General features: G+C 34.6%; 6 protein-coding genes across 8 annotated transcripts; 3 read left to right on the forward strand and 3 right to left on the reverse strand.

Moving 5' to 3' along the window:
- Nucleotides 1–403: 403 nt before the first annotated feature.
- On the reverse strand, nucleotides 404–4,478 carry LOC112465289. The gene is made up of 12 exons (XM_025032771.1): nucleotides 4,336–4,478; nucleotides 4,116–4,237; nucleotides 3,829–4,043; nucleotides 3,562–3,647; nucleotides 3,301–3,380; nucleotides 3,055–3,206; nucleotides 2,237–2,584; nucleotides 1,937–2,114; nucleotides 1,639–1,861; nucleotides 1,346–1,480; nucleotides 917–1,077; nucleotides 404–483 (listed from the first exon to the last, which is right to left on the reverse strand). The coding sequence occupies exons 1-12, from the start codon at nucleotides 4,476–4,478 to the stop codon at nucleotides 404–406; spliced, it is 1,923 nt and encodes a 640-aa protein (XP_024888539.1).
- A 1,331-nt stretch (nucleotides 4,479–5,809) lies between these two features.
- Nucleotides 5,810–7,520, forward strand: LOC112465287 (geminin-like). Of its 2 annotated transcripts, XM_025032770.1 has the most exons (6): nucleotides 5,810–6,000; nucleotides 6,259–6,374; nucleotides 6,462–6,580; nucleotides 6,696–6,868; nucleotides 6,969–7,056; nucleotides 7,150–7,520. In XM_025032770.1, the coding sequence occupies exons 1-5, from the start codon at nucleotides 5,965–5,967 to the stop codon at nucleotides 7,053–7,055; spliced, it is 531 nt and encodes a 176-aa protein (XP_024888538.1). In that variant the 5' UTR covers nucleotides 5,810–5,964; the 3' UTR covers nucleotide 7,056; nucleotides 7,150–7,520. The 2 variants fall into 2 exon arrangements, with proteins under 2 accessions (XP_024888538.1, XP_024888537.1); XM_025032769.1 differs by having other exon boundaries at nucleotides 6,969–7,520.
- Nucleotides 7,521–8,973: 1,453 nt separating this feature from the next.
- LOC112465290 (protein lap1-like) lies at nucleotides 8,974–10,012 on the forward strand. Its single transcript, XM_025032772.1, has 2 exons — nucleotides 8,974–9,089; nucleotides 9,762–10,012. Exons 1-2 carry the CDS (start codon nucleotides 8,974–8,976, stop codon nucleotides 9,994–9,996), a joined length of 351 nt encoding a protein of 116 aa, XP_024888540.1. The 3' UTR covers nucleotides 9,997–10,012.
- A 606-nt stretch (nucleotides 10,013–10,618) lies between these two features.
- LOC112465286 lies at nucleotides 10,619–11,526 on the reverse strand. Its single transcript, XM_025032768.1, has 2 exons — nucleotides 11,240–11,526; nucleotides 10,619–10,941 (listed from the first exon to the last, which is right to left on the reverse strand). The coding sequence occupies exons 1-2, from the start codon at nucleotides 11,454–11,456 to the stop codon at nucleotides 10,637–10,639; spliced, it is 522 nt and encodes a 173-aa protein (XP_024888536.1). The 5' UTR covers nucleotides 11,457–11,526; the 3' UTR covers nucleotides 10,619–10,636.
- Nucleotides 11,527–15,036: 3,510 nt separating this feature from the next.
- LOC112465284 (protein FRG1 homolog) lies at nucleotides 15,037–17,338 on the forward strand. The gene is made up of 5 exons (XM_025032766.1): nucleotides 15,037–15,228; nucleotides 15,315–15,391; nucleotides 16,119–16,411; nucleotides 16,759–16,958; nucleotides 17,142–17,338. Exons 1-5 carry the CDS (start codon nucleotides 15,170–15,172, stop codon nucleotides 17,287–17,289), a joined length of 777 nt encoding a protein of 258 aa, XP_024888534.1. The 5' UTR covers nucleotides 15,037–15,169; the 3' UTR covers nucleotides 17,290–17,338.
- Nucleotides 17,339–17,781: 443 nt separating this feature from the next.
- On the reverse strand, nucleotides 17,782–22,973 carry LOC112465281 (SHC-transforming protein 1-like). Of its 2 annotated transcripts, none has more exons than XM_025032761.1 (11): nucleotides 22,744–22,973; nucleotides 22,174–22,274; nucleotides 20,489–20,559; nucleotides 20,342–20,402; nucleotides 20,095–20,268; nucleotides 19,724–19,887; nucleotides 19,424–19,644; nucleotides 19,146–19,298; nucleotides 18,767–18,894; nucleotides 18,548–18,658; nucleotides 17,782–18,379 (listed from the first exon to the last, which is right to left on the reverse strand). In XM_025032761.1, exons 2-11 carry the CDS (start codon nucleotides 22,270–22,272, stop codon nucleotides 18,245–18,247), a joined length of 1,317 nt encoding a protein of 438 aa, XP_024888529.1. In that variant the 5' UTR covers nucleotides 22,273–22,274; nucleotides 22,744–22,973; the 3' UTR covers nucleotides 17,782–18,244. The 2 variants fall into 2 exon arrangements, with proteins under 2 accessions (XP_024888529.1, XP_024888530.1); XM_025032762.1 differs by having other exon boundaries at nucleotides 18,289–18,434.
- Between the last annotated feature and the right edge of the window lie 476 nt (nucleotides 22,974–23,449).

Raw genomic sequence — 23,449 nt, forward strand, 5'->3', positions numbered from 1 at the left:
ATCGTGCTATCGAGAACGGATTCAAAAAGAGATGCGGTATAAAAACAATACAGCGGCATTCTGAACGAAATACATGTCAACTAAACAATCAATAATTATCATAAGCTTGCATTCATGTCAAGATAATTCTCTTATTAGAAAAAAAAAAAAAGGTATAAATTCCTTTTTTATAATAATAAATAATATTAAAACTCGTTAGTTTAATTTATTCTATGTTTTCCCTTAACTTATCCCATTTTACTTTTCGTTAATTTCAATGTTAATATTGGTGAAAGAACGATGATCCGACATAACATAAATAACATAATAATATAATAACAATAATTGTTTTTCGATGCAAAGTTATAGCATTAATGTAAATTATAAACGAACATTCTTAACATATATATATATGTATAATAAATTAATCCCGGTATTTGGAAATCCATAAAGGTTTAGAATAGTCAGTCTGTTGCAAAATGAGTTTATCTTGTGCATATAAGTCTGTGAACGAGAATAATACATTAGAAAAATGGGTAACGAACCTATGTGAAGTTGATCCCTTAACATTAAAAAAAAAAATCTTTCTATAGCATTCGATGACTCATCGTTTGCATATTCACATACATTTCAATTGAATCGAATTGTATGTGAATGTGCAAACAAAAGTTAAAGACTATTTCAATTCAATTTTCTCGTAGGTGAAGGGCTAAGCTAATGTAAGATTGCTCTCATTCAAATTCTTTTGTTAATACCGTTTGAATTAGTGTCCAAACAAAAATTTGAATTGTGCATACATGTGCAAATTATTATTTTTTAAATGTTAGGAAGCTAACTTCACACAGGTGAAAAACGAGTCGTATAATATTAGGTTGATTAGAATTAAAGAAAAAGTAAGGTAAAATTTACCCTTTTTTGCGAATGTAGTAACACTTACCAAGAAGTATTTCAAAAGCAGTAGCAGCATCCTCTCTCGTGTACGTTTCCGGTGGAATAAGTTCACTGAATTTGACAGTATCCTTGTCACGCCAGAAAACTTCTAATAGAACCAAAATCTCTTGGCTTGTCAGTGCAGGTTGCGAGTATCCGCTTGAACTGCTGTAAAAACAATATTTTTATCATACATCAAATAATTCTTTGATAAATGGTAGACTTGATATAACAAAACATGCTAAGTTTCGTAGGAAAGAACTATGCAAAATTGTTGGGTTACAACAAAGCAATAAAAGTGTTGTTTTTTCCTCAAGCTTTCGATTAATGAATCCTATGTTTTGTCAACATTCGTTTATAGAAACTTAAATATACACTTAGAATATTGTTATATGTCCAACTCTTTACTTAACAATAAAAGAAAAATTTAAAATACCTGGTAGAAGGTACTGGAATTTGTTTCGCCGTTTTCGGAGACTGTCGCTGTCTTTCTAATAAAATGTCTATATCTTCAAAGCATTCATCATTACTTATATTCATTCTTTCCTGATCCGGCCCCTGTTCAACGATGCTGAAATAATATCATTTAATGATATTGAGAAATTGAGGAAATATCGCAACAGTTGAAAGACTGAGTATAAAACTGAATAATCCTTAATAATTAAATTTTTAGTTAAATAACTTCTTGAATGTAAATATCATAAGTTCTTCATGATAAAATAGACTTACCTAGTGCCTTCTTCTAAGACAATCGCTTCCGGTACCTCTTTCGGTAATGGTACCATTGATACGTCCATAGTTTCGGGAATTATATTTGTCATTGTTAAGACGTTTGCAACACTGTCTCCGGGTTCGGCAGCAATGGCCATTTCCGTCTTTTGGAATGTACTCACTTCTTCTGTAGGAAGATCTAGCTTGCTAACTGTCTCTTCTACACGCATTTGTTCAAAAACTATAAATATAAATTTATTCACAGTTATATATGCATCAATGTGAATATTTAATAAATGTCTAAATATATACCTACATTGCGTAAATTCAGCAAGTGCAACATCTTCATTTACACTCTTGAATGGCCCAGTGATGCGAGAAGCAAAGCGACTGCGTAAACTTTTGTTCCATCGCCTAGGTGAGTCCGAAGGTTGGTTGAAAAGATTTATCGCCGGTGTCAGCGATAATTTTTTTGTTAATGGTTTATCCAATTTCTGAAGATAATCAAAAAATTTAGTCAGAACCTTTAAGACTTGTTTGAAATTAATCTCGCTTTTTGAACTTCTTTGTAAGTTTATATACATCTTCTGTAAGCTTATATAATGTAGGAACCCACCTCGCAATGAATTTTTACATTCTGACGCCATTTCTTAAGCTGACTGTCACTTAACTCTGTTTTTTTATCAATAATTTTGCTTTTCTTCGAACGACTGCGGATCACAAAGTAGCTTGAATCTAATGATTCCAATTCCATGTTAGTTTCCTCTTGCTGTGGAAGAACTAACATTCTCGTTTCTTCTCTAGGCAATTCAGTCGGTACTACCACATCTTCTACAGGTGCAGGAGGTACTGCCACATCTTCTACAGGTACAGGAGGTACTGCCACATCTTCTACAGGTGCAGGAGGTACTGCCACATCTTCTACAGGGGGTACATCAGTCGCCGATGCAGTGTCAAAGTATAACTGAGAAGTAATATATAGAAAGAATTAGAAGTAAAAATAAAATATAAATTAAATATAAATAAAAAGCAAAAAATAATTTTTCTAAAGAAAAAAAAGAAGAAAATAAATTTTAATTTTTTCAAAACTTTTTGGTCATTATGGCTCGTATTCATAGTCCGTTCTTATATCAAAACAATCTTAAGTAATGTCTTAAGATGCTAATAGGGTTCTCAGATTGACTTTAAAATTGTACTTAAGACTGTCTCAAATATAAAAACAAATTATGAACAAAGGGAAAAACGCCGTAATCGGCCAGGACTGGTCAGATCTTGCTTGTCCGAATAATTAAGTGATTTTTTATGTACAATTCTTTGCCCTATGAAAAATTATGAATATCGGCCTATGTATTCTCATTTGTCTTCTACTTTATGAAGTTAAAATATTCACATTATATCCAAACGATAATCATTATCAGTTATAGACAAACTTACACGTCTTCTCTTCGTAGGCGTTTCCACCTGCATTTGATGTGGCTGTCGTTTTTGTGGAGTTAATAACAGTCCCTCTTTGGATTTCTTTCTTTCCGATATATCCACAAGTACTGGACCACGGGTTTCCTGAGATAACTGTTTTTCTTGGATCTCTATTCATTAAATGATTTTATTAATTAATTTAATTTAAACATAATATAATAGTCTATGTATTATATTTAAAAAATACCCCATTGATCCACTTACCTTCTATTGTTACATCATCAGCTGTCTTCTTTGAGAATGCTGATCTTTCCTCTGCTGTCTGTAGTTCATGCATCTGGTCACTAAAACCATTAATAGTAAAATATATTATTCTTTGTTAAAAAAGTCATGAATTTATTTTGAGCTAATGATATAAAAACGAAAAAAAATCAAATGATTGCATAAACTATTGTCATTTTGTGAACTTTTGTTAAATTACAATTAAAAACACGCTACAAAAAAATATAAAAATCGGAAACTTACAGTGCGAGATTGAAATCATGTTTAAGCATAAAGTCCAACTCCTCGTCATTTAAAGCACCAAAATCACAACATGCTGCATCTTTCATCTGTGTGTGAATGAAAAAATTTTCAATATTTAAAAATAAGGTTTACAATTAAAGAATCAAAAGTTCGGAAACTCAAGGATGTTATATATCATATTACAGGGTTTAACATTTGAGAATAAGAGTTAAAAAATACAAAATTTATTGATAAGCTTGCAGTAAACCGTACGAGATCTTCACTCACAATTGTCCGTAGTCTTTCATCAAACTCTTCGTCCGGAAGTAAATGTAAGTCTATTTCTAATTGAGCGTTAGGAAAGTTTTGAGTGGAAATAGGCACATCTATTGCACGCAATTCAAGATCCTGAACTGCGTCATACTCATCCTCTTCATTCTCCAACACTCTGCCGCCACGGCCGCCGCCAGAGTCAAATTTTTGTTGCATTTCAAAAACTTCCTCTGAAAAATAATGAGATTACATAAATTGGCATAGATGATATCATTAATAAATATATATAGAATTAAACTTACTCTGATAATTTACAACTTGTAAACGATGAATTCTTGTTATGCCGTACATTAATTGTGATGACAGATATAAGCTAAATCTATTTGATCTGTTGCGCGACTGCATTATTTCCAAAATTTGCTCGCTGGCGATGTAATATAAAATGCAAACAAAAGTGTCAAAATTGAAAAAAAAAATGTCATAAATATTCAATATTAAAAGTACATAAACAAAATAATTTACCAAGTTTCTACAGTATTTATCTTCTTTATAGCACCAGGATTATAGTGTCTTTTAAATATTTTCTCGCTGACCGTTGCAGCGAGCCAACAAGGAGCTAATTTGCCCCTTCGTCGACGGGAAAGCAGTTCAACTGGATAGAACATCTGATGAAGAATAAGTCTCATTAATAAAAGCAAATTCATAAATAGCAAATGAAAGATCATGTTGAAAGAATAAAAATGAAAATCATACTCACCAGTAACACTAGGGAAGTGTCATGCGGCGATTTTCCTGAAACTTGGCATACAAGTAGTACATGGAAAACTATTGGAGACGTATATTGTTATATCGGGCCGAAAGCCGTTTGAAGGGTAGAAATCATCCTATCGATTTTGGGGGTAGGTTCGACTATTTTACGAATTATTTTGAATTCGTAAAAACGGACTTCAGATTCATTATCAGCGACCCCAAAAACCCTTAGTTACCTGATTTCGCAACAATCGTAAAAATAATTCGTAAAATAGTCGAACCTACCCCCAAGATCGATAGGGTGATTTCTACCCTTCAAACGGCTCTCGGGCCGATATAACAATATACGTGTCCAATATAATTTTCCATTTACTGCTTGTATGCCAAGTTTCAGGAAAATCGCCGTATGACACTTCCCTAGTGTTGCTTGTCAGATAGCTTTTTTTTTTTTTTTTTGGAATTTGTTCTCTCGGCTGAGCGAAACTTAGTGCCTTCGGTCCCACCCCGGAACCATACGACACAACGATGCTTGACCCGGATTGTCTTGTCAGATAGCACAGACGTCAAGGTTATCCTCAATACATCCAGGCACGTCCTGGGTGTATCGAGGCCGACTTATTGTGCTTTATTGTTCCGGATAACAGATAAATAACAGAAAATAACGATGGAAATTACCTTGATCTATGTTTAATATGGCCGATTATCCTAGTCTTCAGTCATATGGATATACTTGTCGAACGTAACGATTAAATTCTTTTTCGATCAAAGAATCTCTCAACTTTTACAATTTATTGGATCAATTTCCTTCAAACGCGCTTTCCTTGAATATTATCCTTCTCCTCTTTCGTAAGTTATCTCATTTTTCATGGAGAGACTCGTCAAACCTCTGCCGTCTAACGTACTCCTCCACTTCGCACTACGATTTTCAAATCGACAGATTGCGCGCCGAAGGCGGTAGGCGCATCGACGGGTTGGTTCGCAATGCGCGACGAAATGACGATAATTGCGGGCATCTCTCGACGCTGACGTTGGCGCTGGCATGTCACGTTCCAAGTCCGCCTTAAGATTTCCGTTGCTGCGCATGCGCAAGAGTTTTTCCGCGTTCAAGCGGATTGAAATGGATTTTGATTTGCTCCGCGATTTTCGTGCTGTGTATACATACATACATATACATCCATACAGCTGGTCACGCATATCAATACATGTGGAGACGTGGAGATCACATGGTGGACAGGGTGGACTGGTGGAGACGAGATCAACGGTGATCAACGGTTGATCGTTTTTAGAATTGTGCATGAATAAGACAACGTGTTTGCCTGGTTTGCGGGGTTTGCCACAGTTTGGTCGGTCCTGTTTTAACGTTATTTTATACATCTCTGAATTTCCTTCGAAAGCAGCACGATGCACCACGAACTGGTCAACACGGTCGCTCCTAAAGTTAGTATAATTATCGTCGTCATACAGAGCCTAAAATGTGCTTGAAATTTTGGTGATGCGTTAACTGAATCTAAAGCCAATGAATATAAGTTAATAGTGTATATACTGGCAAAAACGAAAAGAGGAACTAAGCTTATTTTAAACATAAAATATATATTATTTTTCAAATAAAGAGGACCGTTTACATAATCAGAATACAAAAGGAGAAAGAATGAAACAGAGGGGTGATAATTCTTGTTTTTTTTTCCTTGTCGACAGATCAAGGACAGAAAACCTTTGCACACACTGCAGCCAGCAGCCACCGATAAAGACACTTTAGTTGGTGCTGACAGGACTCTTAGATCTTGCAAATCGAAAGAGGCAAAAACGAAACAGTAAGTTATCTTCAAACAAGCATTTATTATGACAACGCATTATGAAAGGGTTAGAAGTATAGATTGTAAGTACGGTGTGTTTCTTAGGGATGTAACAAATACAGGGGAAAAAGATACTTCAAAATGCACAAAAGTAACTAAGAAGAATAAGGCTGTCCAGACTACACGAGAGAAGATACAAATTGAAGTAGAAGATTTAACATCAGGTATACTCTAAAATAGCATTTTTTTTCTTTGCTTTTCATATTCTTTTGATATTTATTTTAAATCTGGATTTTGTCAAAAGGATAAACTTTTATCAAAGTATTTTATCTGATTTAGACAATCCTAGTGAGAACTATTGGCAAATTCTGGCTGAAAGAAAACAAACGGCACTTGTGGATGCCTTAGAAGAAAATAAAAAGCTCGTACAACAGATTGAAAAGTTAGTAGAGGAAAATCATGTTTACAAGGAAATGTTGGATGAGATGAGAACACTTGTTGAAGTACTACAGGTAATATTGCCTACAATATTGTATTAATATTGTATTGAAATCATTACTACTTTACACATTATTAATAATAAGAGAATTTACATATTATGTTTTATTGCAGGAGCAAATTGAAGACGATAGAAGCGATATTGAAGATGAAGACGATAGAAACGATATAAATAATTCGTTAGATGACAGTGCTCTTTGATGTGAGTTTGCTCATTGAATTCCTCAAACATAAGAAAAGACTAATATACTAGTGACTACGCTGATAATTTATAAAAAAATATTTATAATTTTAGCAAAGTGTTCAAAGTATTTGATTGCCATTTGCACATCTAGCCATTCAACATTTTAAAGTTTGACGTAAACAAATAACATTTCTTTTTCTCTTGTAATAGAGTTATTTAACACTTTATATTAATATCGCAAATTGTTAACCGTTAATGTTAGAGATATACAAGTAACAAAAATTAAAATTAATCAGCTTTTTAACATGTATAAAACGATAAGAGGACAGTTAGAATACAAAATTTTCTGTTTAAAATATCTTTATGACAAAGAGCAGTTTTGTCTGTTCCAGTAAATATATTTCAAGTGCCAAGTAAAGTTATTAGATATAAACGTATTAATGTGTATAGCCATTAAGAATTAAAAAGTTATTTAATCTAAAATTAAGACATTTTTGTACGTTTTATGTGTATAATAAATTTTTATTTTATGATAATCATTGATAATGTCTTAAATATTGAATTGTGAACATAAGATATTTAAAACACAGTAGTCTTCGAAATTCTTATAACACTTTATTTAAAGCTCTTGGCTTACCAATTACAAATATATTAAGTTATGACTTTTTTTTTAGATATGATTCATGTTTGTAATACACGTTAGAATGAGATGATTTATTGCGTGAAAAAAGTCGTTACGTATAATTATATATTATTTAAAATTATAGTTATGAAACTATATTGTGATTAAAATTACTTTACCATGTCTTAAGTCCACCAATCACATTTAAACAATTTGGCCAATTGACCAATGCGATTGATCAATTTTTTCTCCGTTCGACATCTCGGAGAAATTTCTAACATCGTGGACACAAGGCTTTAGTTTGTGTTTATCCAATAAGTTAATGAAAAATGCGAGTGATTAAGAGAGAATTCGTCTGAAAATTACAACTAAATCCATGCACTGTTTTAGGCAATTATAAGACAGAAAATGATCCAAAGCAATCGGCCATTGCAGCCATTTCTCAAGAACAAATTAAAAATAAGAAAAAGTAGCACAGAAATGTTTCAATAAGTATTATCTTTCTATGAAGTCTTATTAATATAACAATTGCATCTTTATTTTAAATAGAAATTATTTTTTTATGTAAATTAATTTCGAGGAATATTCTACATAAAAAATGTTACCAAAAAATATAGTTATACGTTCCATTGTAAATTTCATATTTTTCTTAAAGATAACTTCGAGTATGTGCAATTACTAATTTATTTTATTTAAAGTAAGGAATGAGGAATGGATATTTTCAAAAAAGAGTATTAAAGTGTAAAACAGTAATTTTGTGATTAATAATTTTTTAATTAATTGTGACAATACAAAATATTATTGAGCTATTTTTTTAATATTGTCAAAAATTAACTATGTATCAGTTTAAGTATTCCCGAAATGGGTTACAATTCACTTCAGACTACTTTACTCTTACAATTTTCAATTCAATCATTAATTTCTAAACCTAGACATACACGGATGAGGATCAAACCTATCTAATACAAATCGACCGCTCTCGCGCGGAGCCATACATCTCATTAAAGAATAAGCTATTTTCAAAAGAGTACTAACTTTAATTAAGCTATTCCTATATACTACGATATACATTGCGCAATGTACAGCAGCTGTGCCAACAGGCTAGACGGTAGTCCAGATTGCAAATTAGCAATTTGGATAGCAGATCAAGTCGCAGAGATTCAAACGGAGATCCAGGTGGATCAAACAGGTGGTTCAGAAGGTGATTTAGACGTTGAGCCAGTCAGCGAATCAAGCAGTAGTCCACGTAGCAGACTAGGTAGTGGACCAAGTAATAGACCTGATACTGGACCAAGTATTAGGCAGTGAACCAAATGGCGATCCAAGCGGCAGTCGAGACGGTCGAGATGCTAGATTCAAGCTGCTTACAGCATACGCACTACGCACACAAGCGTAGCGCGTATGCTGTAAGCAGCTTGTGCGTGCACACGTACACGGCTGCTCGCTTGTGTGTGCTGTGCTGCTGCTTGCTAGGCGTCGACTAGGCGGTGGACCAAGGGATCGTGAGCCAAAACCACGTCGATCTAAGTGGTGATGTAGGCAACGATGGGTGTCCAGGCGATGGTCCAGGCAGCTGTTCGAGCTAACTTCCAGCTCCTCCTTCTTGCACTGTAGCTCATGTAACTGACAATTAAACTACATGAGCTACAGTGTAAAAAAGAGAAACTGAAAGACCGAACCAAAGAAAGAATGTCTAATAATATTTCAAAAAATAACAACGTTGTAGCTAGAGACTTCAAGATTGCAAATCTTTTTGCTACACTGATCGTAGTGATGGTACACCTCCCAAATAATCAACATACTAGTATACAAGTATGAAAAAGACTTACTTTAAGGAATATGCAATAACCAAGGCCAGAGAATGTCGGCAATCAACTGCGAACTGTGCAGTTTATGACGGAAGTTTATGACAGTTAGAAACGTCATTTGACGTCACTCTGCTACCTGAATTATTTTATGCAAATACGATTACGCACGATTTTTCAGGGCCAATTTCATCAACGTCAGTTAACTGTAACCTTCGGTTAAATTTACTCTTCGACTCTTTCTTAAGGCTGATAGCAAAGAACGAAACGTAGGCTGAGTAGGCTCTATTGTTAAGCCTGCCGGCTAACTTTGGACGACTGTCAGCCTTGAGGACGCTCGAGCTGCGGGAGAACAACATGATGACGTTGCCTAAGAGCATGAGCCGTTTAGTGAACTTGCAGAGGCTCGATATCGGCAACAATGACTTCACGGAGCTGCCTGAAGTTGTGGGAGATCTCATCAATCTCACGGAGTTGTGGATTCACGGCAACGACATCAGGCGTGTCCCGGCGAATGTCGAGCAGCTCTAACGCTTGAACCACTTCGACTGCACGATGAATGCGATACACGCGCTGCCGATAGAGATACGTGGCCTGGCGCGACATCGGGATCATGAATCTCTCCTCGAACGAAATGTGCGAGCTGCCCGACACACGCTGTGCTACCTGCGCACGATCGTCACCCTCAAGATTGACGACAATCAACTGAACGCACTGCCGAACGACATCGGCCAGATGTCGAACTTAGAGGAGCTTATAATCACTAAGAACTTTATCGAGTATTTGCCGTCTTCGGTCGGCTTGCTACGCAAGCTGCACTGTCTCAACGCGGACAATAATTATCTGCGCGCGCTACCCGCCGAGATTGGCAGCTGCACGTCGTTGTCCCCTGCTCTCATTGCGATCGAACAATAAAAACCGTAAACCGTAAATGTATAGTTACGTATACGTAATTACATTCGTATCGTCACATATCAACACGATCGATAGCTTTTTCATGACGATAGACGTAAAAGACCCTACGTTTTGTTTTCTACCATCAGCCTACGGCTGCGATCGGAAATGTATACCCGGGCGAGTAGTGTGACGGGGGCAGGGTGCATTGCAAGTAGTTTCTGAATGAGAAAAACATAATAATGAAAAAATTGTCCCAGTCCCCGCCCTCCCGTCGTCATCGAGCGATGGGCCAGCCGCCAGGTTGAGAGCAAGCCTGGCGCCGCGCCGCCGCCGTCCTGGAGACCTTATCCCTCTTCTTCGGTGGCTTCGCTTTTGCTGGCACCGGGGTCGCAGGCACCTGCTTCCTCTTCTTCGTCGTTGTCGCAATAGAGGGTGGGGGTGGAGGTGGAGTATACCGCGGTAATGCGATATCACCCGGCAGAGCCGCGAATACCGGGACTTGGCTATTATACTCCTGAATTTCGCCCATTATCCAGGAGGCACCGTTCACGACGCAAACATCCTTTGCGCCACGCAGTCCTCGGCACGGTCCGCTTACACCTTGACTTAGGATCCTCACGAAAAGTCGGTTGACGAGCTCGATTGTGTTATTCGGACGTGTTTTGTCCGGAAGGAAAATTTTTTTGAAAGTATTGCGACTGTTACTGTCTGCATGTTGTTCAACTATCAATACCTTGTATCGGCGCCTTTCGAGGCCTAAAACCTTTGTAATAAAGCGCGATTTCCCTCAATGTACTCCTGGACAGTCCTGGATCTTGCTCATCCATATCCCAGGAGGCACCGTTCACGACGCAAACATCCTTTGCGCCACGCAGTCCTCGGCACGGTCGCTTACACCTTGACTTAGGATCCGCGAGTACCGCGGAAGAGCGATATGAGCAGAATCGCGAGAATCGAGGACCGTACTCCTGGATCTCGCTCAGTATCGAGTAACCAGGAGGCACCGTTCGCCAACGCAGCACCCCCTGCGGGACGCAGTCTTCGGCACGGTCGCTTACACCTTGACTTGGGGAGTTTCTCTTAGTTGGTCGCATCCAGATGCACCCCTGAGCGGATGAAGCTGCATGCGACTCTAAGCCCCACCACCCCTTCAAGGTGGAAACTCTTCGGTGGGGTATAAACAAGAAAAAGATGAAATGCGTGTATGTGTGTAATATAAAAGAATTTAAAAAATGATATGTATGCATATTATGTATAAGAAAAAGATACAAATTATAGTCTATAGTATAACACACAAAAAATTTATCTTATAGCAACTCTTTTCTCAACTCCCTTTGTGTCTCACCTAACTATAGTTGGTTGTGATTTAATAATTGATTTAATAAATTAAATTAGCTGATTTAGAGTGAATAATTTAATAATAATATTACACTTGTCCATTAAATCTACACGTCTATTAAATGTACGGGTGTTGCAGGGACATACAGATCAGTATGACGGGTTGCCCATTCGTGCAGGCGCGCACGGTTATTCACAGCTATTATATTCACTTTGACGCATTGGCCTAGTTTACACCGATCTCTTGATACGCGTATCAAATAGTATATTTGAACTAATCAGCCAATAATCAAACTAATTTACTAGTTATTTACTATTTAATACGCGTATATCAAGTGATCGATGTAAACTAGGCCATTATATGTGAGTGATTATCTGATTATAATGTGCCGAAGCCTACGCAGCTGTGAACGACCATGCGCGCCTGCACAAATGGGCAACCCGTCATGCTGACCTATGTATGTTGGTGCGAGAACCAGTACATATTATCAACTAATATATATTATAATAATATAAATAGACTCAGTGAATCAATTATAATGCATGTCGAATGTCAATAATGTTTTAATGAAAGAAGTAAACAGAAAATTTTGAAAAGACTTTTACTTTTCTCACTCATACGTACTGATGTTTACGAGTAACAGGTGCATCATATGCTCGCTGTGCGAAGTATAGTACCGATATCAGCTGTTCGGTTATTTTATAGCGGCTCTTTTCTCAACTCCCTTTGTGTCTCATTATAACAATGGGAGCTACCTCCGTTGGTTATTAAAAAAATGGTGTAACCCCTTTCTCTCTTTTTTTGTATTATTCAGACGTCGCTTTTCACGCGCTTCACGCTCAGTTTATTTCTTATTCATAGTAAAATGTTTTAAAGATCGTCTTAAGTACAATCTCGCGATGCTATATAGATTTTTTATTGGCTCGATGGAATCTTAAAATTACTTACAATCAAATTAAAGATAAATTTATCTTATCTTTAAAAATAGATAATGGAATCTTATTAAAACTGTATTTCAGGATCAAACTTAAGACAATCTTAAAGACAAATTTTTCTTCAAGATTTTATTTTAGAACACTAATTTTTTTCGATTAAATCTGCAAAAGTAGTGAGCTTTATTTATTCTTACCTTATTTGGTTTTTTTACTCAATCATAAAAGTTTTTCCCAAGTTTCCTTACGTGTTCATTGAGCTTAATTCTTACGTCATTTCTATGTCATCAACCTTTCACTCGCACCGATCGATAATCTGCAAAAGAATAAGTGATATGAGCAAATGGATATTTATGCAAAAAGTGATATTGGGTGCCTGGACATTTAAAACAAAATTAATACGATTGGATTTATTCTTTATTTTGAAATGAATAACTCACTTTAATATGTTTATATTTGTGATAAAAACATAATGTAAACGTCTTAATCGATGAAAAATTTAATATTAACATTATCTCATTCTTAGTGAAATGAATATTAAATATTTTACGAATAAAAGAAATTAGATGTTGTGTTTTTGCGCTTAATATATCATCATGTGTAATAATTTTCATAATCCTGGAAAAGAATCAACGCATGTCTGCTGAATTTGCTGTAATTAAGACTATATTTTATTTAAATTAATTTTGAATTCACGAACAGGGTCATCTAGTAGTGCAGACTGTCGTCTTTGATCTATAATTAGCTATAATCTAAAATTCTGAAATAAAATGGACGGTCTAATTGTAACAGTTTAACAGTTATTTTAATTTTATTTCCGTTACACAATCATTTTTATAAATGCTTCTTTTATGTTTACAATGAAACTAACATATGATTGCATTTAAGGAGAAAAAAAAGCAGAAAAAACGAAATAAATATAAGAAATTCATCCAGTATATGTAATGTATCAATATTATATGTAATAATACATGTCAATGATGTAATATGACAATGTAATATAAGAATGTGATGTGTCATGATATGTAATGTCATCTGTAAGTAAATTTTTCACATTTATTTTGTTTTATTTATTCTTTGTTTCTTTCTTGTTTTCTTTAAATAAAAGTTTATATATATTTACTTCACTGCATTAAGTATTAAGTACATAGTATAATTTAACAAAATTACCTGTTAGTGTGACAGATGTGTAACGCGCGTCTGACTCGCATCTCGTCGGTAGCGTTAATGCTCCAATCGAAGTTGCCCGGAATATCCAGGACCCGCCTAGAAGTAGCTATAAACTCCTGCTATATTGATTTTCTCATGACTGGAGGGGATATTCTGACGTCACATGGAAAAGGATAACCATGGGATGAGAATCCATCAGGTTGAATGTTGAAATTGGAGCAGCGATATTCGTCTATCGATATCGGAGTAAATTCAAATTTAAAAGTCAAATAGTCGAAGAGTTCCTAAGTGAAATAATATCAAATTCACTATTAGATGTAACGTTAAAAAAAATTGAATTTTTATTTCCAGTCATTTTGAGCGGGATTATACGTATAAAGGGAAATAGAGGTCCTAGATACCCGGATATCCAATAGATTAGATTTCTTTGGAAGTAAAAACTTAGATTTAATATTATTGCGTCATTTGTTGAGAAATTGGCTAATTCCAATGTAAATCGAATAATTAAAAATATTAATATCTTTTTACTAGAAACGCAGTGATACTGCGCCAAATTAGAGAGATTAAAGATGAATAAGATTAACATCAATATTAACTAAAATAAAAACCTATTAAACAAACAACTATACTTTAATATGAATCTGAATAGATTGTTCAAAAAAGGCTGTTAAAATGGAATAAGCTAGAACTTATTTATAAGTTATGGCACATTAATTTTTAAATAATTTTTAGATACAGATACTGAGTGCATAAAACACCCTCTTGTAACAATTTTCGTTCAGGAAAGCGACAATAAATTCCTCAGGACGCAGAATCATTCTTTTGCGAACTTCATGTTCGGCTGTCGGCATCATCCGGAGTCTTCTTCAAACCCGGCAAGTTCGCGGCACCGGGCACTTATTCGCTTCTAATGCGCATACGCGAAAAAATGCGTGTCACGTGTCACAATTCGTTTAAAGTGTAAAAATTTTTGGCGCGTTTAGCAGACACAACTGTTGAGTTCGTCTTATCAACCTCTGCGTTGATTAGTTGGTTCTAAAAGTAAGAGCCAATCACGTTCGACTGCTACAGAGCGGCTTGGTCTGTTGAACGCACTGATCTATAATAGATCAGTGGTTGAACGCGACCAATGAAAAACGCTGTCAGAAACTGAACGAGCGCGCAGCGTCGGGAATGCTTCACCTGTCTACTTACACCATGGTTTGCGGTTTGCGCCATTTCTGCAACTGGAAAACAAGTAAGTATTCGGAAGTTGACGGCACGTTAAATCCTGATAAAAGAAAACATTTCTGTATCCTGTGTGAGATCCACAAGTCGGATTTATTTCTTTGTACGATATTACAGTGAAAGTTTGAGGAGCATTAAAATGTCGGAGTATGATAAAGTGCGGACGGGAAAATTAGTATTGAAAGGCGAAAAATCAAGGTATAACCTCCATTCTTTCATTGTCGTTTGGAATTTATTTTAATCGCATTCCTTTTTTCGATATTTCATTCATCGTTCCTTTCCAGACCGAAGAAACGAAAATCTAAGAAACAAGAAAAAGAGCAGGAAACCACTGTGGAGGATAAAGATACCCTTACTCATGGTATTTATTAATTTTTTGGTTAAGTTGTCAAGCTTAGATTCTTCACTTTATAATTTTGATAAAAGTATTCAATTTTCTATTTTGCGTAAAAATAAAGATTTAAAAAACAATAATCGCCGTTCAGTGCTCTAAAAACAGTGATCAAGTGCTAAAGATTTTTCTTTTTTGAAAATTAAGGTGCCTTCAACGCCGTGTCGGGATTATATGGCACAAGTGTACTTGTATTTTACTTCCAAAGTCCAAAACCAACCAAATAATACTGAGTTAATTAGAGTTTCTTTGTCTATTATGTGACTTTGTCTATCCTCTTCAAAATACTAAAGACGTCATATTCAAAGGAGATTTATCGTAATAATGGCATATTTGGAAAATCTATAATCATAGTTACGAAACACAGTTCCCTACTTTTTGTACATAGCAATTTATGTCACAATTATATATTAGATTTTATATTTTGCTTGCTATTTGTTATAGTGCATGCTTACTCCCCTTTATTTTGTATCGCAGATTTCTTAATCTGTAAATCATTTGTAGCACTTAATTACTGATCTTATTGTTAGAGTAGCAATTCTTGTCTCTCTTTCAATCCTGTATTTTTACACAAAAAAAGATCAAATGAGTACTCTTATCAAAATTTAAGATGCAAGATTTAAAATTTACATTTTACAAATTTTTTAATTTTGTGTAAAACGTTTGTAATTTATACAGATGACGTTTTGTTTTACAGGCGGGTGGTGGAAGGTTAAGAATGTAGCTGAAGTCACCGGGACAGTAGCAGTCGAATTTGGAAATCAAACTTACATGAAGGCACTGGATAATGGATTGTTTACTCTTGGGGCACCGCACGCCGAAGGAGAGAGTCCATCGCCGGAAGAAATATTAACAGCGTTTCCCGTGAGCGAGACTAAGGTTGCCTTGAAATCTGGATACGGCAAATATCTTGGAGTTGATAAAAATGGCGTTGTTATTGGACGAAGTGACGCAGTCGGTTCTATCGAACAGTGGGAGCCAATTTTTCAAGTAATTTCCATATGAATATTAAAATAGATATTAATAGTTTGGTTCAAAATTATTTTGTATGTCTTTTTTAACTGATTTTTTTCAAACACTGAAGTATTTATCTTTGCCTTTATGTTGTCTGTTAATCAGAGAAATTAATTAGAAAATCTGTCGAACTGAAGATCGTAGATTTTTATTATCTGTAATATCTTATTACTTATTAATTTATGTAATATCAACAAAAAGTAAAATATAGACGTAGTAATTTCATAGCTAAATAAATTTCTCATTATTAAATAGAAAAATTTTTGCATTGCATTGTTTTTTAAATACCTATATATTAATTGTGAAATCGCATTGTTTTCCAGGATGGCAAGCTTGCGATATTAAATAATACTGGATGCTTCATGTCGGTTACAAATGACGATGATATAGTTTGCCAGAGTAGGACAGCTGGATCGTCAGAGTTTGTTGTTATAAGAAGTATAATACAACGTTCTCAGAGTCCTAGTAGGGATATTCCGAAAGAGGAACAAGGCTCAATCACGGAGGTGGAAGTAAATTATGTGTGAGTATGATGTGGAATTTTATCAATAATCATATAATCATATAATTATTGAACAGAAGATTGTTCAAATCTTATATTAGAACTTTTACATTTTGCGTTAATTTTTCCGCTATCTCTTTTATCCTACTTTAAACCAGATGTTTAAAAGTATATTTCTGATATTAACAATATTTAATTTCCCAGACGAAAGTTTCAAAAGTTTCAAGATAAAAAGTTAAGGATAAATAAGTCCGATCGTTCTGAGCTGGAGAAGGCAAAAACAGAAGGAAATCTGCATGAAACTCTATTAGATAGGAGAAGTAAGATGAAAGCTGATCGTTATTGTAAATAAAATCAATATTTATTGTGAAGTTTCTACTGTAAATAAATTGTGAAACGCATTTTGTTTTTGACTCATTATTTATTACCATAAAAAAAGTTCAAGAATAAAAACGTTTTATTAAATATTTAAATAAAATTGATAAAAATATGTACTCTTAGAAAAAGAAATATTGATTGCATGTTTTTGCATATTTAAAAAATATTAATTAGTATTATACATACACATATATACATGTAGCCGAAAAGTACAGAACAAAAAAACTCAATAGGTTTATTAGACAATGCAAATTGTTTAATAAACAATTTTTTAGTATTTAAACATTTTATAAGTCTTATAACACCCAAAGCGATTATCAACTACAAATACTACAATGAATTATAAATGTTAAATATACTAAAATAAAAATACACGAGAAAAAAGAATAAAAAATTAGTGAATTCAGCCTACAGACTTCTTTAACGTTAAGGATTAATTAATTAGTGAAATAAAATGACAACATACTGCATGAAATTATATTTATTATAGTTATTTTTGCATGAAAGATGGGGTTGCAACAATGTATCCGATATAAAAAGCATATTCTATATCTAAAATATAGTTATATATAAAATTTCTCTACACATGTAAATCTTACGTAAATCCAAAGTCACAAATTAGATGATGTATTTTATATTAAAAAATCGGAATGTGCTTAACTCTGATAAATTATAGAAATTATATTACTTTGGCTAGGTTGGCACATTTCGTAAGGAGATTCACAGAGAAAAATATTCATAAATCATCTATTCATATACAATAAAAAGGTACAAACCGTTATATATCTTTCGTATGAAATGACTTGATTTTAAAAATATCACAAAAGCCAAAACTTGCCAAAGATTCTCACGTGCAAAGATACGTAAAATAACTATTCGGAAAATCTTTGCCAAGTCTGTGCCCTTTAGTCATCGTTCAACGTTCAAAATCAATAATTTGTATGCCTGGGTATGGGGTAACGCAGTACTAGAACACTGTCAGCCGATATGATAGGCAATACGTTGTCACAGTGATGATTCACTAAGTGACTTACGCTATCAAATACACGATCTTTTGTGCGAACCTGTAAATTAAAATTTGTACTACCTTGTATGACCATCGCTTATCGAAATTCAGGTCTAGAAAAATACCTAAGTATAGATTTATATACAATCGATAAGAATATTTTAGTAATTATCGATTGCAAGCTAACTTTAGTAATTTTGTTACATAAATTTCGTTTTATACTTACGACGCCTTCAGGATCAATTAGCAACAAATGTTTTGGGGTATTATTATTCATTCCAGTCAGAACGTACTGGCCGGGGGAACCTTGTGACTCTCGAACCAAAAAATCGCCATCCTTACAATGTGAAATAAAAAGCAAATATAAATTCATATCAGACAATAAGAGATCTTTATACTCTATGATCTTTATATTCTTTATACTCTATGATAAAAATATATTTACTCTAGTAAGCATGGATTCCGCTTCAGATCGGCTAACACTTCCGTGAAACCAAATTTCTTGGTTTAACTGCTGTTTCTGTGATCGGGGACTTAGTCTGTTCATATCGGATATTGCAGAACTAAACGGCTCTGTAATTTATAAATAAAGGTCGACATAAGTATAGTAAACGAGTAAAAATCAAAATTGTTACAAACTTTTGACATTAGAATAAATTTCTTCATATAAAAATATACTTGCGATTGTAACGTAAATATATGATAAATTATAGCGATCAAAACAGGCCGATATTATTTTAAAAGACTTTTATGATTTGTATTATTAAGTATTAAAAATTTTTGAATCTTTACTAAGAATGAGAATAAAACAGTAATTCTCTTACGCATATCAAAAACGTCAAAAAGTGATGCTGGATCACGATGATTGTCTCTGCTTGCAGCTATGACACTGTCGTTTACGTAATTGTGCTCAGACATTATATTTAAATTCGTTGATGGAGTGCTATCTGAATTTAAATCAATTAGATTCCCAGTTTCTGTGGAAAAAAATGATAAAAAATAGGAATAAATGTAAAAGAAGAAATTTATAATGTATATTATAGAACTTAAATTATTAAACCTTCTATTTTATTCAAACAAGTATTTTATAAAAGATATTAACCTGCCAACTGCTGATGTCTGTCTGCAGCAGATGAGAATGAATCAACTGCAATACTTTGTGCATGAGTGCGCGCATGATTTTGATGATGCTTCAGATTAGGCAGTGTAGATGCTGTATTAGGCAAAGGAGGTACTGGCGGTGGGCCAATATCTGGCGGTACTTTCCCTGGCAGATCATTGTAATAATCCCTGTCCACCTCTCTGACACCGTTTAGCACGGGGCTAACAAGTAAATACGCATGATTATAAATAACAGAGACCGTTATAACTCTAGATCTATAAATCGATTTCTACAACTTACTGCAGAGAACTTGGTTTTGTAAGAAACTCTTTAAACCTGAGCTCGAACGCTTGTCCAATAGTCGATATAACATCCTGCGCTAAACCACCTGTACATTCAAGCACGTAACAAGCGCGCCACTCTTGCATATTTTTAGCAACGTACGCAACAAAATCCAGTATTTCCTGTTACATAATACAATGTAGCTATAATTTTAAAAGCAAAACAATATAATACGTGTAATCATTGTAAATATAACTAATATAAAATATAACTAAACTATATAACTAATATAGTGATTGTTATAATTTTATACAGCTATATTTCATGCATGTACAAAAATAGTTAGATGGCATATACAAAAGATAGTACGTAATGTGTATACTCTTTACCGTATCGCCGCCTGAAGCAAAGGATATACGTGGCATATCATGTTTCGCAATAATATGTCTAGTTTCAATATTAGTCAAGGATAAACTGCAACTGCTGATGGTTAAAGTAACATTAACAGCACTATGCTCCATGCGAGGCTTATCTGCTATAGCTCTCAACACTTTCTTGTCAACCTGTTCAAGAGAAATTTAATGAAAATTGTAAGCATAAATACAGTTATCTGTAAATATAATAATTTTCTAGTACCCTTCTCTTTTTGTCAGCAGATTTTAATCCGGCAGCTTCGCAAACTCTGTTTATGCATTCCCTAAAATAACATAAAAAGTCGTTTATTGTATGCTCGAAAATATCTACGACAAAAGTTATAATTCAAAGTAGTGCTTTACGACTTACTTAGCTACGCACGATCGTGTTTCAAAATCCAAGCTTTTCATCGACGTGTTCACTTCGAGACATCCAATATACTGTAATATTTCAAGTAGACAAGGATTAGACATAAAAGGTAAATAGATTGTGTGGATCAATAGATCATCACGCTAATACTTGGAATTAATGACATTTCTGAACTACATTTCCTGTGCTTATTGCCCTTCCCTTGCCATTTTCATCTCTAATAGCTAAGGTGTGACGCTTTACCTTAGGGACGTTCGTGCTTCAAAAGTAATAGGATCACATCCTGCTAAAGCAAACTTTAAGGCAAGTCTTATCGCGCTAAATCATGCTCAAGAAACCGTAATAACAATACCGTCTTATGAATAATATCAGAATCTATTAATTATATAGTAATATATATTTCTTTTTTCATTATATAATATTTTATACACTTATATGTGAGGTGTAATTTTTTCAATATTTAATTTTCTATACTCTATACTACTAGTGTAAATTCCTGTTAAACATACATATATACACACATATAATTAAATATTGAATAAGTTACACCTTAAGTAAAATATATTAAAATATTACTATAGACGGTAATGAATAACAAGACAAAATTTTATTATATTTATTAATAACATAACAGTAACGAAGGAAAGAGGGAATTTTTTAATGAGAACGTTGATACTCAGGACGAGAAATGAACCGCTCTCGAAGCACGAACATTCCTGTCGTAGAACATTATAATGAGCCTTATTAGAAGCCTCAACCTACGTTCTAAAAAGGTCGGTAATTTTTATCAGCTTTGTTGCTAAGATACGATAAGAGAAAAGAAGCAATAACAATTTCCCTCGAAAATCAAACTAATGCTTCGTCTTTATATGTTCTTTATAGCACATGTACATATATTATTTTACTATTTTTATTTTTCCTTTTTATAAACACAATCCAAATGTGTTAAAAGTATATCGATGAATATGAGGAATAAATATAAGAGTCACCACAAAATAAATAGAAAAATATTCTTTAAAATTAAATCTGATATGTATATTCAAGAGTTAATAAAAAAAATTATATATATAATTTAAATATATATAAATGTATATAAATTAATAAAATTAAAACTAAAATTTTACTCCTTGATAATATTAAGCTTGTATTAAAAAATTTGAAATAAAATATTTAACTCTTTGCACTCCGCAATAAATTCAACATTTCGTTCTAACAACTCGATAATCAAATAAAAGCCTTTTATTTCTGAAAACACTAGATTTTATTACGTCGTCATACTTATATTTAAAGATTTAACAACATAAAATTACAATAAACTCTCAAAAATACCTAATGTGAAACGTGACTCATCGACATTTGAGACGCTGGAATGAAATGTAAGATGTGTCGATTATGGACTCCACTTCCGAATGCAAAGAGCTAAATGTAGTCAATTCTTTCTAATGTAACGTGATAGGTTTGTGCTTTTCGAAGAACTTCCTGAACTGTGTGTGTGTGTGTGTGTGTGTGTGGTGCACATCCAGTATTGTTTCTCACTCCAACTTGTTGTACCAATATGCATCAGTTCTTCGAAAAAGAGAGCAGACGTCACGTGTAATTGTAATACATATTATATAATGAATTTTCCAGGAGACTTCAAACTGTCATTCCGTTATATCTTATCAACAAAATAATAGATAACATACCTTCACTGTATAACTTATCCCTTCCTTACTGACTACATGATCCGGATGCAACCATCCTCTGGCTGGTTTACTGATGAAACTACTACCACCTGTGGCCATTGCTAAACCAACAAACACAAATGTCTCTTTATTGCCGCATTACTTTCAAGATAGATACATAACAATTTGATTTTCAACTACTTGAGCTATTTTCTTCGGAATTATCACTCCCAACCGTTTATATGAATGTTGAAAAATAAATGTATATCAAACAATCTTGAGAATATAACGTCGCGATTATACAAACGAATTAACAATATGCAAAAACAGTAATCGACCCTGTCGAAGCTCGACGTTAACAATTTCGAAGTGGTGCGCTGCAACGTCATATAATTTTATGCTCCCCGTTTCTCCTCGTTCCTTTTTCGAGAAACGTTGGAAGGAGATATGGAGCGCTCAAAGTCAACACAGGAGCGATACGCCCGATGTTTTCCGGACAAATCACACACGCCCAGTGGTTTTTTTTTCAAAACTGTCAAAACTGTCGAAGCGCGATCGTTGAACGCCAGAAAACGCCCGCGGATCACGTACCTGATGAACGATTTACCGAACCGATCCACCAGCGATCCGACCGTCTATTAATTGGTCGATGACACGTCGATCATTGCACGAGGAGTGACTGGCCGCCACACGGCCTCGACTCGTCACCGATGATTCCGCCGATGATTCTGACGTCCGTCGAGCGCATGAGAGAGGATGGAGCATGGAGCATTGACATATATCACACACACCATAGGTCCATAGGCGTGAACTGGAGGTGGAGAGTGGAGTGCCGCCCATGTGCCGCCCGACAAGCGCAAGTGCGCAGCGATTTAAAATCCGTCTCGTAAACGCCGTGGTCGATTCGTCGGATCCAACGGATATACGCTAATCAGCTGTAATCGTCTATTTGATGACCGTGTTTTGTGATGCTATCAATGGCCGCGTTCAGCAGACACAACTGTTGAGTGTCGTCTTATCAACACTCTGCGTTGATTGGTTGGTTCTAAAAGTAAGAGCCAATCACGTTCGACTGCTACTGAGCGGTTTGAACTGCTGAACGCGACCAATGAGGATCCGTTCTTATTAGCTGAACTTTTTGCACCGTTCAACTTTCCTCTTTTTCTCTCCAAAGGGAAAAGACAAAAAGCGTCCTGTTTTCCATTGCTGAACTGGCCGCACTAGTTCAGAGTTTGTCTTTTTTGCTCCACATTGGAAGAAATAAGATAAAAGGGCCGATTTCGCCGTCTCCGATTAA

Source organism: Temnothorax curvispinosus, unplaced genomic scaffold, assembly GCF_003070985.1.
Source record: "Temnothorax curvispinosus isolate PA1 unplaced genomic scaffold, ASM307098v1 QBEX01015043.1, whole genome shotgun sequence".
NCBI lineage: Eukaryota > Metazoa > Arthropoda > Insecta > Hymenoptera > Formicidae > Temnothorax > Temnothorax curvispinosus.

Bases quoted from the DNA above. Each gene is read 5' to 3' on its own strand.
- LOC112465290 (XM_025032772.1), top strand. From the start codon at position 8,974: ATGGCGATCCAAGCGGCAGTCGAGACGGTCGAGATGCTAGATTCAAGC. The intron at 9,090-9,761 runs GTACACGGCTGC...TCTATTGTTAAG, and splicing joins AGCAGCTTGTGCGTGCACAC to CCTGCCGGCTAACTTTGGAC.
- LOC112465286 (XM_025032768.1), bottom strand. From the start codon at position 11,456: ATGCGACCAACTAAGAGAAACTCCCCAAGTCAAGGTGTAAGCGACCGT. The intron at 10,942-11,239 runs GACTGCGTGGCG...GACCGTGCCGAG, and splicing joins GTGTAAGCGACCGTGCCGAG to GACTGCGTGGCGCAAAGGAT.
- LOC112465284 (XM_025032766.1), top strand. From the start codon at position 15,170: ATGTCGGAGTATGATAAAGTGCGGACGGGAAAATTAGTATTGAAAGGC. The intron at 15,229-15,314 runs GTATAACCTCCA...GTTCCTTTCCAG, and splicing joins TTGAAAGGCGAAAAATCAAG to ACCGAAGAAACGAAAATCTA. The intron at 16,959-17,141 runs GTGAGTATGATG...TTAATTTCCCAG, and splicing joins GAGGTGGAAGTAAATTATGT to ACGAAAGTTTCAAAAGTTTC.
- LOC112465287 (XM_025032769.1), top strand. From the start codon at position 5,965: ATGCACCACGAACTGGTCAACACGGTCGCTCCTAAA. The intron at 6,001-6,258 runs GTTAGTATAATT...CCTTGTCGACAG, and splicing joins TCAACACGGTCGCTCCTAAA to ATCAAGGACAGAAAACCTTT. The intron at 6,375-6,461 runs GTAAGTTATCTT...TGTGTTTCTTAG, and splicing joins AAAGAGGCAAAAACGAAACA to GGATGTAACAAATACAGGGG.
- LOC112465281 (XM_025032761.1), bottom strand. From the start codon at position 22,272: ATGGCCACAGGTGGTAGTAGTTTCATCAGTAAACCAGCCAGAGGATGG. The intron at 19,888-20,094 runs GTAAAGAGTATA...ATTATGTAACAG, and splicing joins TTGCTTCAGGCGGCGATACG to GAAATACTGGATTTTGTTGC. The intron at 19,299-19,423 runs GTTAATATCTTT...TTTTTTCCACAG, and splicing joins CAGACATCAGCAGTTGGCAG to AAACTGGGAATCTAATTGAT.
- LOC112465289 (XM_025032771.1), bottom strand. From the start codon at position 4,478: ATGTTCTATCCAGTTGAACTGCTTTCCCGTCGACGAAGGGGCAAATTA. The intron at 3,381-3,561 runs GTAAGTTTCCGA...TAATGGTTTTAG, and splicing joins CATGATTTCAATCTCGCACT to TGACCAGATGCATGAACTAC. The intron at 1,078-1,345 runs GTATTTTAAATT...TTGTTTTTACAG, and splicing joins ATTCCAGTACCTTCTACCAG to CAGTTCAAGCGGATACTCGC.